Source organism: Orcinus orca, chromosome 3 (assembly GCF_937001465.1).
Source record: "Orcinus orca chromosome 3, mOrcOrc1.1, whole genome shotgun sequence".
NCBI classification, from domain to species: Eukaryota; Metazoa; Chordata; class Mammalia; order Artiodactyla; family Delphinidae; genus Orcinus; species Orcinus orca.
In genome coordinates, this window is record NC_064561.1 from 154,869,851 (window position 1) to 154,887,074 (window position 17,224).

Below are 17,224 nucleotides of genomic sequence, written 5' to 3' on the forward strand. Positions count from 1 at the left end.
TTTGGACATGTTAATATTGGGATGTTTATTGCACATCCAAGGCAAGGTGTCAAGAAGGCCGTTTGCCCTATGAAGCTAGAGATACAGGTTTGAGAGTTGTCAGCATGTAGGTATTTCCAGCCACGGAACTAGATGAGGTCAGCGAGGGAGGATGTAGATGTGTAAGAAGACCAATGACCAGGTCCTGGGGCTCTCTGGTAATTCAGCGGACTGAATGTAGGTAGCGTGCATAGCCCATAGTAAATGCCAAAATGTGTACTGCTGTTATTTGGGGGACGGGGGGGTGCTTATTTCTTGGAGGTATCCTTAGCACGAGGTTGGTAGAGAGATGAAAGACCAGGTGGCCCAAACCTTAGCACTCTGTTACCTCTTCTTCCCCTCTTCAAGGAGCCACAGCCCTGCTTGTTGGGAGCTGAGTTTACTTCCCATCGTATACCCCACATATACAACCATCTTGGGTGTTTCTTCAGGTCACCCAGTAGGGGTAGAATGTGCTGTAATACTGGCTTTGGAACATGAAGTGTGTTAGGTGGGGCCAGCTCCTCCAGGCCTCGTGCAGAGAAGTGCTGTCGATGGGCCGATGCGCTAAGCTGCCTGTGCGCGCGAGCTGGGATGAATGTTTCTTTTCAGCAAATACTGATATTCAGGAAGGAGGAAGGGGGCCGTAATGTGTGGGTACTGCACTTACCTTGATGCCTATGCCCAAAGGTGAATTGTAGCTGTGAAGCGTGAGTGGCGATGCCAAGAACATCACTCCTGTGAAGCTTCCACAAGACTTTCCATAAGAGAGGCAAGGAAGGCCCAGCTCTCTGAGTTCATCCAGCTTTTAACTTGGAACTTCTCCAGAGTTCCATTTTTTTTTTTCCTGTGGCCTCTCCTCCCTGGACTCTCTTGTCCTAGAGGTTACTGTTGCTTTTTTTGTTTGCTTTTTTTTTGTTTGTTTTTTATTAATAGTTATCTATTTTATACATATTAGTGTATATATGTCAATCCCAATCTCCCAATTCATCACACCACCCCACCCCTGCTTTCTCCCCTTGGTGTCCATACGTTTGTTCTCTACATCTGTGTCTCTATTTCTGCCTTGCAAACCAGTTCATCTGTACCATTTTTCAAGGTTCCACATATATGTGTTAATATACGATATTTGTTTTTCTCTTTCTGACTTACTTCCCTCTGTATGACAGTCTCTTGGTCCATCCACGTCTCTACAAATGACCGAATTTCGTTTCTTTTTATGGCTGAGTAACATTCCATTGTATATATGTACCACATCTTCTTTATCTATTCATCTGACGATGGGTATTTAGGTTGCTTCCATGATCCTGACTATTGTAAATAGCGCGGCAATGAACATTGGGGTGCATGTGTCTTTTTGAATTATGGTTTTCTCTGGGTATGTGCCCAGTAGTGGGATTGCTGGGTCATATGTTAATTCTATATTTAGTTTTTTAAGGAACCTCCATACTCTTCTCCATAGTGGCTGTATCAATTTACATTCCCACCAACTGTGCAAGAGGGTTCCCTTTTCTCCACACCCTCTCCAGCACTTGTTGTTTGTAGATTTTCTGATGATGCTCATTCTAACTGGTGTGAGGTGATACCTCACTGTAGTTTTGATTTGCATTTCTCTAATAATTAGTGATGCTGAGCAGCTTTTTGTGTGCTTCTTGGCCATCTGTATGTCTTCTTTGGAGAAATGTCTATTTAGGTCTTCTGCCCATTTTTGACTGGGTTGTTTGCTTTTTTAATATTGAGCTGCATGAGCTATTTATATATTTTGGAGATTAATCCTTTGTCCGCTGATTTGTTTGCAAATGTTTTCTCCCATTCTGAGGTTTGTCTTTTTGTCTTGTTTGTAGTTTCCTTTGCTATACAATAGCTTTTAAGTTTCATTAGGTCCCATTTGTTTATTTTTGTTTTTATTTCCATTACTCTAGGATGTGGGTCAAAAAAGATCTTGCTGTGATGTATGTCAAAGAGTGTTCTTCCTGTGTTTTCCTCTGAGAGCTTTATTGTGTCCCGTCTTATATTTAGGTCTTTAATCCATTTTGAGTTTATTTTTGTGTATGGTGTTAGAGAGTGTTCTAATTTCATTCTTTTACATGTAGCTGCCCAGTTTACCCAGCACCACTTATTGAAGAGACAGTTTTTTCTCCACTGTATATATACCCTTGCCTCCTTTGTCATAGATTAGTTGACCATAGGTGCGTGGGTTTATCTCTGGGCTTTCTATCCTGTTCCATTGATCTATATTTCTGTTTTTGTGCCAGTACCATAGTGTCTTGATTACTGTAGTTTTGTAGTAGAGTCTGAAGTCAAGGAGTCTCATTCTTCCAGCTCCGTTTTCTTCCCTCAAGATTGCTTTGGCTATTCGGGGTCTTTTGTGTCTCCATACAAATTTTAAGATTTTTTTGTTCTAGTTCTGTAAAAAATGCCAGTGGTAATTTGATAGGGATTGCATTGAATCTGTAGATTGCTTTAGGTAGTATAGTCATTTTCACAACATCGATTCTTCCAATCCAAGAACATGGTATATCTCTGCATCTGTTTGTGTCATCTTTTTTTTTTTTTTTTTTTTTTTTTTTTTTTTTTTTGTGGTACGCGGGCCACTCACTGTTGTGGCCTCTCCTGTTGCAGAGCACAGGCTCCGGACGTGCAGGCTCAGCGGCCATGGCTCACAGGCCCAGCCGCTTTGCGGCACGTGGGATCCTCCCGGACTGGGGCACGAACCCGTGTCCCCTGCATCGGCAGGCGGACCCTCAACCACTGTGCCACCAGGGAAGCCCTGTTTGTGTCATCTTTGATTTCTTTCATCAGTGTCTTATAGTTTTCTGAGTACAGGTCTTTGACCTCCTTAGGTAGGTTTATTCCTAGGTATTTTATTCTTTTTGTTGCAGTGGTGAATGGGGTTGTTTCCTTGATTTCTCTTTCTGATCTTTCATTTTTAGTGTATAGGAATGCAAGAGATTTCTGTGCATTAATTTTGTATCCTGCAACTTTACCAAATTCATTGATTAGCTCTAGTAGTTTTCTGGTGGCATCTTTAGGATTATCTATGTATAGTATCATGTCATCTGCAAACAGTGACAGTTTTACTTCTTCTTTTCCAATTTTTTATTCCCTTTATTTCTTTTTCTTCTCTGATTGCCATGGCTAGGACTTCCAAAACTGTTGAATAAGAGTGATGAGAGTGGACATCCTTGTCTTCTTCCTGATCTTAGAGGAAATGCTTTGTTTTTCACCATTGAGAATGATATTTGCTGTGGGTTTGTCATATGGCCTTTATTATGTTGAGGTAGGTTCCCTCTATGCCCACTTTCTGGAGAGTTTTTACCATAAAAGGGTGTTGCATTTTGTCAAAAGTTTTTCTGCATCTATTGAGATGATCATATGCTTTTTATTCTTTAATTTGTTAATATGGTGTATCACATTGATTGATTTGAAGAATCCTTGCATCCCTGGGATAAATCCCACCTGATTATGGTGTATGATCCTTTTGATGTGCTGTTGAATTGTTTGCTAGTACTTTGTTGAGGATTTGTGTATCTATATTCTGCAATGATATTGGTCAGTAATTTTCTTTTTTTGTGATATGTTTGTCTGGTTTGGTATCAGGGTGATGGTAGCTCCATAGAACGAGTTTGGGAATGTTCCTTCCTCTGCAATTTTTTGGAAGAGTTTGAGAAAGATGGGTGTTAGCTCTTGCCTAAATGTTGGATAGAATTCACCTGTGAAGCCATCTGGTCCTGGACTTTTTTTGTTGGAAGATTTTTAATCACAGTTTCAATTTCATTACTTGTGAATGGTCTGTTCATATTTTCTATTTCTTCCTTGTTCAGTCTTGTAAGATTATACCTTTATAAGAATTTGTCCATTTCTTCCAGGTTGTCCATTTTATTGGCATAGAGTTGCTTGTAGTAGTCTCTTAGAATGCTTTGTATTTCTGCAGTGTCTGTTGTAACTTCTCCTTTTTCATTTCTAATTTTATTGATTTGAGTCCTTTCCCTCTTTTCCTTGGTGAGTCTGGCTAAAGGTTTATCAATTTTGTTTATCTTCTCAAAGAACCAGCTTTTAGTTTTATTGATCTTTGCTATTGTTTTCTTTGTTTCTATTTCATTTCTGCTCCTGATCTTTATGATTTCTCTCCTTCCACTAACTTTGGGTTTTGTTTGTTCTTCTTTTTCTCGTTCCTTTAGGTGTAAGGTTAGATTGTTTACTTGAGATTTTTTCTTATTTCTTGAGATAGGATTGTATTGCTATAAAATTCCTTCTTAGAACTTTGCTTTTGCTGCATCCCATATGTTTTGGATGGTCGTGTTTTCGTTGTCATTTGTCGCTAGGTATTTTTTGATTTCCTCTTTGATTGCTTCACTGATCTCTGGGTTATTTAGTAATATGTTGTTTAGCCTCCATGTGTTGTTTTTTTTTATGTTTTCCCCCTGTAATTTATTTCTAATCTCGTAGCATTGTGGTTGGAAAAGATGCTTGATATGATTTCAGTTTTCTTAAATTTACCAAGGCTTGATTTGTGACCCAAGATGTGGTTGATCCTGTAGAATGTTCCATGTGCACTTGAGAAGAAAGTGTAGGGACTTCCCTGGTGGCACAGTGGTTAAGAATCCGCCTGCCAATGCAGGGGACACGGTTCGATCCCTGGTCCAGGAAGATCCCACATGCCGCACAGCAACCAAGCCTGTGCACCACAACTACTGAGCCCACAAGCCTCAACTGCTGAAGCCCATGTTTCACACCTACTGAAGCCCGTGTGCCTAGAAGCTGTGCTCTGCAACAAAGAGAAGCCACTGCAGTGAGAAGTCTGTGCACCTCAACGAGGAGCAGCCCCCGCTCTCTGAAACTAGACAAAGGCTGCGTGCAGCAACGAAGACCCAACACAGCCAAAAATTAAAAATAAATAAATAAATAAATTTATAAAAAATAAAAAAACGAAAGTGTAATCTGTTTTCGGATGGAATGTCCTATAAGTATCAATTAAATCTGTCTGGTCTATTGTGGCGTTTAAAGCTTGTGTTTCCTTATTAATTTCCTATCTGGATGATCTGTCCATTGGTGTAAGTGAGCTGTTAAAGTGCCCCACTATTACTGTTACTGTCAATTCCCTCATTTATAGCTGTTAGCATTTGCCTTATGTATTGAGGTGCTCCTGTGTTGGGTGCACATATATTTATAATTGTATATCTTCTTCCTGGATTGATCCCTTGACCATTATCTTGTCTCTTGTCTTGTCTCTTGTACCATTCTTTATTTTAAAGTCTATTTTATCTGATATGAGTATTGCTACTCCAGCTTTCTTTTGATTTCCATTTACATGGAATATCTTTTTCCATCCCCTCACTTTCAGTCTGTATGTGTCCCTAGGTCTGAAGTGGGTCTCTTGTAGACAGCATGTATATGGGTCTTGTTTTTGTATCTATTCAATGAGCCTGTGTCTTCTGGTTGGAGCATTTAATCCATTCACCTTTAAGGTAATTATTGATATGTTTGTTCCTAATACCATTTTCTTAATTGTTTTGGGTTTGGTTTTTGTAGGTCCTTTTCTTGTGTTTCCCACTTAGAGAAGTTCCTTTAGCATTTGCTGTAGAGCTGTTTTGGTGGTGCTGAATTCTCTTAGCTTTTGCTTGTCTGTAAAGCTTTTGATTTCTCCCTCAAATCTGAATGAGATCCTTGCTGGGTAGAGTAATCTTGGTTGTAGGTTCTTCCCTTTCATCACTTTAAATATATCGTGCCACTCCCTTCTGGCTTGTAGAGTTTCTGCTGAGAAATCATCTGTTAACCTTACGGGAGTACCCTTGTATGTTATTTGTCATTTTTCCCTTGTTGCTTTTAATAATTTTTCTTTGTCTCTAACTATTGTCAATTTGATTACTGTGTGTCTTGGCGTGTTTCTCCTTTGGTTTATCCTGCCTGGGACTCTCTGCAGTTCCTGGACTTGAGTGGATATTTCCTTTCCCATGTTAGGGAACTTCTTGACTATAATCTCTTCAAATATTTTCTCTGGTCCTTTCTCTCTCTCTTCTCCTTCTGGGACCCCTATAATGTGAATGTTGGTGAGTTTAATGTTGTCCCACAGGTCTCTTAGGCTGTCTTTATCTCTTTTCATTCTTTTTTCTGTTCCACCACCGTCAATTCCACCATTCTGTCTTCCAGGTCACTTATCCATTCTTCTGCGTCAGTTATTCTGCTATTGATTCCTTCTAGTATATTTTCATTTCAGTTATTGTATTGTTCATCTCTGTTTGTTTGTTCTTTAGTTCTTCTAGGTGTTTGTTCTTTAATTCTTCTAGGTCTTTGTTAAACATTTCTTGCATCTTCTCGATCTTTGCCTCCATTCTTTGTCCGAGGTCCTGGATAATCATCTTCACTATCATTATTCTGAATTCTTTTTCTGGAAGGTGGCCTATCTCCACTTCATTTAGTTCTTTTTCTGGTGGTGTTTTATCTTGTTCCTTCATCTGGTACATAGTCCTCTGCCTTTTCATTTTGTCTAACTTTCTGTGAATGTGGTTTTCATTCCACAGGCTGTGGGGTCGTAGTTCTTTTTGCTTCTGTTCTCCGTCCTCTGGTGGATGAGGCTGTCTAAGAGGCTTGTGGAAGCTTCCTGATGGGAGGGACTGGTGGTGGGTAGAGCTGGGTGTTGATCTGTTGGGCAGAGATCAGTAAAACTTTAATACGCTTGTCTGCTGATGGGTGGGGCTGAGTTCCCTCCCTGTTGCCTGGCCTGAGGTGACCCAGCACTGGAGCCTACAGGCTCTTTAATGGGGCTAATGGCGGACTCCAGGAGGGCTCATGCCAAGGAATACTTCCCAGAACTTCTGCTGCCAGTGTCCATGTCCTCACGGTGAGCCACAGCTGTCCACCGCCTCTGCAGGAGACCCTCCAACACTAGCAGGTAGGTCTGATTCAGTCTCCTAGGGGGTCACTGCTCCTTCCCCCTGGGTCCTGGTGCACACACTACTACTTTATGCCCTCCGGGAGTGGAGTCTGTTTCCCCCAGTCCTGTTGAAGTCCTGGAATCAAATCCCGCTAGACTTCAAAAGTCGATTCTCTGGGAATTCCTTCTTCTGTTGCCAGACACCCAGGTTGGGAAGACTGACGTGGGGCTCAGAACCTTCACTCCAGTGGGTGGACTTCTGTGGTATAATTGTTGTCCAGTTTGTGAGTTGCCCACCCACAAGTTGTTTGTGATTGCACCTCTCCTACATTGCGCCTTCTCCTTTGTCTTTGGATATGGGGTATCTTTTTTGGTGAGTTCCAGTGTCTTCCTGTCGATGATTGTTAAGCAGTTAGTTGTGATTCCTGTGCTCTTGCAAGAGGGAATGAGCACACGTCCTTCTACTCCGCCATCTTGAACCAATCTCGGTTACCATTACTTTTAAAATCAAAAGCGGTGGCCAGAGGAGATGGAGTCAAGATGGCAGAGAAGAACGTGAGCTCACCTGTTCTTAGGAAAGCATCAAAATAACAACTGCTGAATGACCATAGACAAAAAAAAAAAAAAAAAAAACCCACTGGAACCTACCATAAAGAATATCCTACATCCAAAGAAGCCACAGTGAGACAGTAGGAGGGGCACAATTGCAATAAAATCAAATCCCACAAAATTTGGGTGACCCACAAAATGGAAAATAATTATACCACAGAAGCTCTCCCACAACAGTGAAAGTTCTGAGCCCCACGTCAGGCTCCCCAGCCTGGGGGTCTGGCAACTGGAGTAGGAGCCCCCAGAGAATCTGGCTTTGAAGGCTAGTGGAGTTTGATTGCAGGAATTCCACAAGACTGGGAGAAACAGAAACTCCTCTATTGGAGGGTACACACAAGGTCTTGTGCGCACCAGGACCCAGGGAAAAAAGCAGTGACCTCGTAAGAGCCTGGGCCAAACCTACCTGCTCGTATTGGAGTGTCTCCTGCAGAGGTGGTGGTGGGACAGCTGTGGCTTAGTGCGGTGACAAGACACGGTGGTTCTGGGGAGTACTCTTTGGTGTGAGCACTCCGGGAGGCTGCCATTTTGTCTCCAAGACCTTGCCCCACCCAACAACCTGTAGGCTCCAGTGCTGGGACGCCTCAGGCCAAACAGTCAACAGGGATGGACACATCCCCACCCCACCCATTAGCAGACAGCTGCTTAAAGTCTTCCTGAGCACATGGCTACCCACGAAACACACCCCTTGATACGGCCCTGCCCACCAGAGGGACAAGACCCAGCTCCACCCACCAGTGGTCAGGAACCAGTCCCTCCCACCAGGAAGCCTGCACAAGCCTCTTAGCATCACCCACCAGGGGGCAGACAGCAGAAGCAAGAACTACCACCCTGCAGCCTGCAGAACGGAAACCACATCGCAGAAAGTTAGACAAAATGAGACAGCAGAGGAATATGTCCCAGATGAAGGAACAAAATAAAACCCCAGAAGAACAACTAAGTGAAGTGGAGACGAGCAATCTACATGAAAAAGAATTCAGAGTAATAACAGAAAAGATTATCCAAGTTCTTCGAAAAAGAATGGAGGCACAGATAGAGAAGTTACAAGAAATGTTTAACAAAGACCTACAATAATTAAAGAAGAAACAGAGATGAACAATACAATAACTGAAATGAAAAATACACTGGAAGGAATCAGTAGCAGAATAACTGAGACAGAAGAATGGACAGGTGAGCCGGAAGACAGAATGGTGGAAATCACTGCTGCAGAATAGAATAAAGAAAAAAGAATGTAAACAAATGATGAGAGCCTAAGAGACCTTTGGGACAACATTAAATGCACCAACATTCGCATTATAGGGGTCCCAGAAGGAGGAGAGGGAGAGAAAGGACCTGAGAAAATATTTGAAGAGATAATAGCTGAAAACTTCCCTAATAACATGGGAAGAGAGACAGTCATAGAAGTCTAAGGAAGCCCAGAGAGTCCCAGGCAGGATAAACTCAAGTAGGAACATGCTAAGACACATAGTAATCAAATTGACAAAAATTAAAGACAAAGAAAAAATATTAAAAGCAACAAGGGAAAAGCAACAAATAACATACAAGGGAATTCCCAAAAGGTTGTAAGCTGATTCCTCAGCAGAAAGTATGCAGGCCAGAAGGGAAGTGATGAACAGGAAGAACCTTCAACCAAGAACACTCTACCTAGCAAGGCTCTCATTCAGATTCGATGGAGAAATCAAAAGCTTTACAGACAAGCAAAAGCTAAGAGAATTCAGCGCTACCAGACCAGCTTTGCAACGAATGCTAAAGGAACTTCTCTAGGTGGAAAAGAAAAGGCCACAAATAGAAACAAGAAAATTATGAATAGAAATGCTAACCAGTAAAGGCAAACATACAGTAAAGGTAGGAAGTCATCCACACACAAGTATGATATCAAAAGCAGCAATCGTGAGGAGAGTACAAATGGAGGATATTGGAAATGAATTTGAAATTAAGTGATCAGCAAGTTAAAACTATCCTGTTTATGTAGACTGCTGTATCAAAACCTCTTGGTAATCGCAAACCAAAAATCTACAATAGATATACAAAAAAGAAAAAAGGAATCCAAACACAACATGAAAGGTAGTCAAATCAAAAGAGAACAAAAGAGTAAGCAAAGAAAAAAGACCTACAAAAACAAATCCAAAACAATTAACAAAATGGCAACAAGAACATATCAATAATTACCTTAAACATAAATGGATTAAATGCTCCAACCAAAAGATATAGACTGGCTGAATAGATACAAAAACAAGACCTATACATGTGCTGTCTACAAGACATGCACTTCAGATCTAGGGACACATACAGACTGAAAGTGAGGGGATGGAAAGTATTACAGGCAAATGGAAATCAAAAGAAAGCTGGAGTAGCAATACTCATATAAGACAAAATTGACTTTAAAATAAAGACTGTTTCAAGAGACAAAGAAGGACACTACATAATGATCAAGGGATCAATCCAGGAAGAAGATATAACGATCTTATATGCACCCAACATAGAAGCACCTCAGTATATAAGGCAAATGCTAACAGCCATAAAAAGCGAAATCAACAGTAACACAATAATAGTGTGGGACTTTTAACACCCCACTTTCATCAGTGGACAGATCATCCAGACCTAAAATTAGTAGGGAAACAGAGGCCTTAAATGACACATTAGACCAGATGGATGTAATTGATGATATTTGTAGAGCATTCCATCCAAAAGCAGCAGAATACACATTCTTAAGTGTACGTGGAACATTCTCTAGGATTGGTCACATGCTGGGCCACAAAGCGAGCCTTGGTAAATTTAAGAAAACTGAAATCATGTCAACCATCTTTTCTGACCCCAATGCTATGAGATTAGAATCAACTACGAAAAAACTGTAAAAAACACAAACATGTGGAAGCTAAACAATATAATAGTAAACAACATGGATCACTGAAGAAATCAAAGAGGAAATCAAAAAATACCTGGAGACAAAAGACAGTGAAAGCACCATGATCCAAAACCTATGGGACACAGTTCTGAGAGGGAAGTTTATAGCAATGCAATCTTACCTCAGGAACAAGAAAAATGTCAAGTAAACAACCTAACCTTACACCTAAAGCAACTAGAGAAAGAAGAACAAACAAAACCCAAAGTTAGTAGAAGGAAAGAAATCATAAAAATCAGAGCAGAAATAAATAGAAACAAAGAAAACAATAGCAAAGATCAATGAAACCAAAGCTTGTTCTTGAGAAGATAAACAAAATTGATAAATCTTTAGCCAGACAGACTCATCAAGAAAAAGGGCTCAAATCAATAAAATTAGAAATGAAAAAAGTTACAGCAGACACCACAGAAATACAGAGGGACTACTACAAGCAATTCTATGCCAATAAAATGCACAACCTGGAAAAAATGGACAAATTCTTAGAAAGGTACAATCTCCCAAAACTGAACCAGAAAGAAATGGAAATATGAAAACCAAATACAAGCACTGAAATTGAAACAGCAATTAAAAAACTTCCAGCACACAAAAGTCCAGGACCAAATGGCTTCACAGGTGAATTCTATCAAACAACCAGAGAAGAGTTAACACCTATCTTTCTGAAACTTTCCAAAAAGTTGTAGATGAAGGAATACTCCCAGACTGATTCTATGAGGCCAGTGTCACATGATACCAAAACTAGACAAAGATACCACTCACACACAGAACGAAAATTACAGGCCAATATCACTGATGAATATAGATGCACAAATCCTGAACAGAATACTAGCAAACGAAATCCAGGGACTTCCCTGGTGATCCGGTGGTTAAGAATCCACCTTCCAGTGCAGGGGACGCAGGTTCAATCTCTGGTCAGGGAACTAAGATCCCACATGCCACAGGGCAAGTCATGGCGACTACTGAGCCCGTGTGCTCTAGAGCCCACATGCCACTAGTGAGCCCTGTGCCACCACTACCAAGTCCTTGCACTCTAGAGCCCGCGCACCACAACTAGAGAGCCCACCCCCTGCAACTTCTGAGCCTGTACGTTCTGGGCCCATACACTGCAACTAGTGAGCCTGTGCACCACAGCTACTGAGCCAGCACTCTCTGGAGCCCATGCACCACAACTAGAGAGAAGCCTGCACACCACAATGAAGAGCCCGCACACCACAAAGATCCCGCATGCTGCAGTGAAGATTCCACCTGCCGCAACTAAGACCCAATGCAGCCAAATAAAACAAAAAACAAACGAAAAACCTCAAATCCAACAGTACATTAAAAGGATCATACACCATGGTCAAGTAGGATTTTTTTCGAAAGATGCAAGGATTTTCAGTATCTGCAAATCAGTGTGCTATACTATATCAACAAATTGAAGAATAAAAACTATATGATCATCTCAATAGATGCAGAAAAAGCTTTTGATAGGGCTTCCCTGGTGGCGCAGTGGTTGAGAGTCCGCCTGCCGATGCAGGGGACGTGGGTTCGTGCCCCGGTCCGGGAGGATCCCACATGCCACGGAGCAGCTGGGCCCGTGAGCCATGGCTGCTGAGCCTGTGCATCCGGAGCCTGTGCTCTGCAACGGGAGAGGCCACGACAGTGAGAGGCCCCCGTACCGCAAAAAAAAAAAAAAAAAAAAAAAATAGGTTTTGACAAAATTCAACACCCATTTATGATAACAACTCTCCAGAAAGTGGGCATTGAGGGAACATACCTCAACATAATAAAGGCCATATATGACAGACCCACAGCTAACATCACACAAAATTGTGAAAAGCTGAAAGCATTCCCTCTGAGATCAGGAACAAGACAAGGATGTCCACTCTCACCACTTTTATTCAACATAGTTTTGGAAGTTCTAGCAATCAGAGAAGAAAAGGAAAAGGAATGCAAATTGGAAAAGAAGAAATAAAACTGTCACTGTTCGCAGATGACATGATACTATACATACAAAATCCTAAAGATCCTACCAGGAAACTACTAGAGCTCATCAATGAATTTGGTAAAGTTGTAGGATACAAAATTAATGCACAGAAATCTCTGGCATTCGTATACACTAGCAATGAAAAATCAGAAAGAGAAATCAAGGAAACAATCCCATTTACCATCGCATCAAAAAGAATAAAATACCTAGGAATAAACCTACCTGTGGAGGCAAAAAGATCTGTACTATGAAAACTATAAGATGCTGATGAAAGCAAAGGTGATGCAAATAGATGGAAAGATATACCATGTTCTTGGATTGGAAGAATCAATATTGTCCAAATGACTGTACTACACAAGACAATCTACAGATTCAATGCAATCCCTATCAAATTACCAATGGCATTTTTCACAGAACTAGAACAGAAAATTTTACAATTTGTATGGAAACACAAAAATGACCCCAAATAGCCAAAGAAATCTTGAGAAAGCAAAACAGAGTTGGAGTAATCAGGCTCCCTGACTTCAGACTAAATGACAAAGCTACAGTAATCAAAACAGTATGGTACAGGCACAAAATCAGAAATACAGATCAATGGAACAGTATAGAAAATCCAGAGATAAACCCACACACCTATGGTCAATTAATCTATGACATAGGAGGCAAGACTATACAGTGAAGAAAAGACAATCTCTTCAATAAATGATGCTGGGACAACTGGACAGCTACATGTAAAAAAATGAAATTAGGACACTCCCTAACACCATACACAAAAATAAACTCAAAATGGATTAAAGACATAAATTAAGACTAGATACTATAAAACTCTTAGAGGAAAACACAGGCAGAACACTCTTTGAGGTAAATCACAGTAATATCTTTTTGATCCGTCTCCTAGAGTAATGGAAATAAAAACAAAAATAAACCAATGGGACCTCATTAAACTCAAAAACTTGCACAGCAAAAGAAACCATAAACAAAACAAAAAGACAACCCATGGAATGGGAGAAAATTTTTGCAAACAATGTGACCAACAAGGGATTAATCTCCAAAATTTCCAAATAGCTCATGCAGCTCCTCAATATCAAAAAAAAAAACCCAATCAAAATGTGGGCAGAAGACCTAAATAGACATTCCTCCAAAGAAGATATACAGATGGCCAAGAGGCACATGAAAAGATGCTCAACATTGCTAATTATTAGAAAATTGCAAATCAAAACTACAATGAGCTATCATCTCACACCAGTGAAAATGGCCATTGTCAAAAAGTCTACAAACAATAAATGCTGGAGAGGGTGTGGAGAAAAGGAATGTTGGTGGGAATGTAAATTCGTATATCCACTATGGAGAATGGTATGGAGGTTACTAAAAAATCTAAAACTAGAGCTACGATATGATCCAGCAATCCCACTCCTGGGCATATATCTGGAGAAAACCACGGTTCAAAAGGATACGTGTACCACAGTGTTCATTGCAGTGCTGTTTACAATAGCCAAGACATGGAAGCAACCTAAATGTCCATCAACAGAAGAATGGATAAAGAAGAAGTGGTACATATATACAATGGAATATTAGCGATTAAAAAGAATGAAATAGGGCCTCCCTGGTGGCGCAGTGGTTGAGAGTCCGCCTGCCGATGCAGGGGACACAGGTTCGTGCCCCGGTCTGGGAAGATCCCACATGCCGCGGAGCGGCTAGGCCCGTGAGCCATGGCCGCTGGGCCTGCACGTCTGGAGCCTGTGCTCCGCAACAGGAGAGGCCACAACAGTGAGAGGCCCACGTACCGCAAAAAAAAAAAAAAAAAGAATGAAATAATACCATTTGCAGCAACATAGATGGACCTGGAGATTATCATACTGAGCAAAGTACATCAGACAGAGAAAGACAAATATCATATGATAGCGCTTATATGTGGAATCTAAAAACAATGATACAAATGAACTTACTTACAAAATAAACAGACTCACGGACTTAGAGAACGAACTTATGGTTATCAGGGGAGAAGGGTGGGGGGGAGGGATAGATTGGGAGTTTGGGATTGACATATACATGCTTGCTATATTTAAAATAGATAACCAACAAGGACCTACTATTACTATAGCACAGGGAACTCTGCTGAATATTCTGTAATAACCTAAATGGGAAAAGAACTTGAAAAAGAATAGATACATGTATATGTATAACTAAATCACTTTGCTGTACACCTGAAACTAACACAACATTTTTAATCAACTGTACTCCAATATAAAATAAAAAGGAAAACAAAACAAAAGAGGTGGCCAGAATTCAATTTCCTTCTCTCACATAGAATAGGAATTGCTGGAACCCTAAAGCCAACCATATCCAGACCTTGTGATTTAAATATTAGGTAAGGTGTGACTGCCTTGGGTTTGATTATAAAAGTCATTGTAAGTAACAAACTTATAAATGAATCAGTCCTAATGTATGCATTGTTCTTTTCCCTTGAAAGGGTCTAATGCTCCCTGTCTGCGGTGTACAGAAAATCACACAAGTGCTGGTCTTGCCCCTCAAACCAAGGAGGTATGTTTAGAGTATGAGAGAGAGGAGACTGTGGTGAGCCCCTGGATGGTACCTTCAGACATCCGTGCGATTCTGTATGAGAGTCACAGTTCCCTTCTACAGGTACACGTTGTTCCAGGTTCCAGTTTGCCTAGTGGTTCCTTGGGTTCTTTAGGTTTTTTTTTTTTTGTTTATTTATTTAGTGGGATGTAGACATACTGAAAGATTATTAGGTCAGTTTGAAGTAGCGATTCAAAGCATCTACACTTGTGGCTTAGTACTCCAGCATTTATCATGCAGAATTTTCCTTGACTGTGTATTTTCTTTTTAATCTAAAAAAAAAAAAAAAAGACTCAAAAAACAAGACACAACAACAAAAATGTAAGAACAGATCATTGTACTATAGACATAAAAATCTATTCTGTCCACTCTTCAGACCTGGCGCCAGCATCTTGTGTCGGGTGATGCTCATTCAGCCCACTGCCAATCTAGATGTGCTGGGCAACCGCAGCCCTGGTTCCCTTCATGTTTCCTTCAGTGTTCGGTGGATGAGCAGCTCTAGAATCTTTGGAAAATTTAGTTCATGTTCCATTTATTTTTTCTCCGGCTAGGACCACAACTTACTGTCTTTCTCAATTTGATAGGACTCATCACCAACTGAAGAAAAGCCAGAGCCTCCTTTTGGGGTGGGTGGCACGGACAGCTTGTCTGAGAGCACGGGCAGCATCCTCAGCAAGCTTGACTGGGATGCCGTCGAAGATATGGTGGCCGGTGTGGAGGACAAGAGCCCGTCTGTCCACCGGGCCCTGGACCTGTAAGACCTGAATGTCACTCTGCTTCCACGCAAAGGCCAGCAACTCAGTGTTGTAGTTCTGAAAGATCTGTGGGTTTAAGGGAGAGAAGCAATGAAAGAAGCAATGTGAATTTACCACCTGCAGGCATATTATTACCTGGATTAGACATTTTAAGAGGAAAAATAAACATTTCTCAATAAGTTTGCCTTCGAGGGAAAGGGGTTAACTATAGATGTGTTATATGTTTTTGCATTTGACTTATTATCTTTAGGTATAATTTTTTAAATGATGAAATAAACAGTACCTTTCAAGCCAAGCTTGTATAATATTTAAGCTTCTTTCAATAAAAACCTTCTGTCTTGCCTCATCCTTTACCCCCTGAGTTTTAAGAAGCAACCTTAGCTGGGTAAACCTGATAGGAAAAAAAAATGCTTTCATTGAGGTGAAGAAAATCACACTCTCACCAGAGACGCTCAATAATGAACTCCATTTTAAAAGATATCCTAAAATTGTGTAGGACTTGGCTGTGGGGTGAAAAGGAACCAGCCACCTTCCACTAATCCTGAACTTCTAAATAAAACATGTTCCATATGGGCCAGGTCTTCTGTCCTCTGCCCTGTATCGTGAAAAGCCTTGGAGGAAGAAAGAGTTGGATACTTTGGGTGCCTTGCAGAGTCTGGCCACTGCTACTACCCTGCACTTTGATCTCTGCCTTGTCAGCTCAGTGGGGCCACTGTGGTCTGCTTGGACATAGCTCGTTATGCTGGAGTTGGGATAATACCCTTAAAGCAGAGAGCCAAGCATTTATGAGACTTACCTCATGAGCTTCCCTTCCGTCGGGGATCACTGTCTCGCACTGCACGCTGCTTGTCCAGTGTCTAAAAGCAGTTGCCTCACATTTTTTGTCCAATTTTATGGTTAAGGCATGCAGACTGGTCACGTGCCAGTTACTTTGTCATAGCTGCAAGTGGAAGTCTTTTCTTGGTCTCAGTCAATTTTACATCCGTACAGCAAACCTGAAAATAAGGACTGAAGGAGGGTAGAGCATGTCAGCAGAAGACTGATGGTCCTAGGCAGCCTCCAGCCTCTAGCTTGAATATGTTCTCTTAGTCTTCAAAAAACTGCAGTACGACAGTTTTGTAGCATGCCTGACACAGGAAAGAAACATCCTTACAAGGAAGGGTCTAGACTGCATACCTTCCAAACAAACAAGGGTTAAAAGAAGCAGTTTCCATATCTAGATTTCAAGCACTTACCATGCTTGGGAATACCTCCAGTTATCAAAAGGATTCCCCAATTTCTCAAAACAATATTATTTTGCTCACATTTTTATTAGAAAATATACAGCATTTAGTATCATGTATATCTAAACTAAAGCCACATCTGAGTGTCCTGTTCTTAATTCTGGCTGAGTTTGGAATCTGTTAGCAAAGGAAGCTCAGACACAAAGCTGCCAAGAAATTATATCCGTGGGCCTGGCTTAGAAACACCAACTGCAGCCTTCCTTTCCTACTTCAGCTCCTACTGATAAATTAATTTTATTCCTT

General features: G+C 40.9%; 1 protein-coding gene across 4 annotated transcripts in view; it reads left to right on the forward strand.

Annotated features, from left to right (window-relative positions):
- CPLANE1 (ciliogenesis and planar polarity effector complex subunit 1) overlaps positions 1-15,993 on the forward strand; it is a 128,585-nt gene extending 112,592 nt beyond the window's left edge. For all 4 annotated transcript variants that reach the window (XM_033421246.2, XM_033421252.2, XM_033421253.2 and 1 more), the window contains 2 exons: positions 14,834-15,006; positions 15,528-15,993. In XM_033421246.2, coding sequence (XP_033277137.1) covers positions 14,834-15,006; positions 15,528-15,701 — 347 coding nt within the window. In that variant the 3' untranslated portion in view covers positions 15,702-15,993. The remainder of the gene's footprint in view (positions 1-14,833; positions 15,007-15,527) is intronic.
- Positions 15,994-17,224: the final 1,231 nt, after the last annotated feature.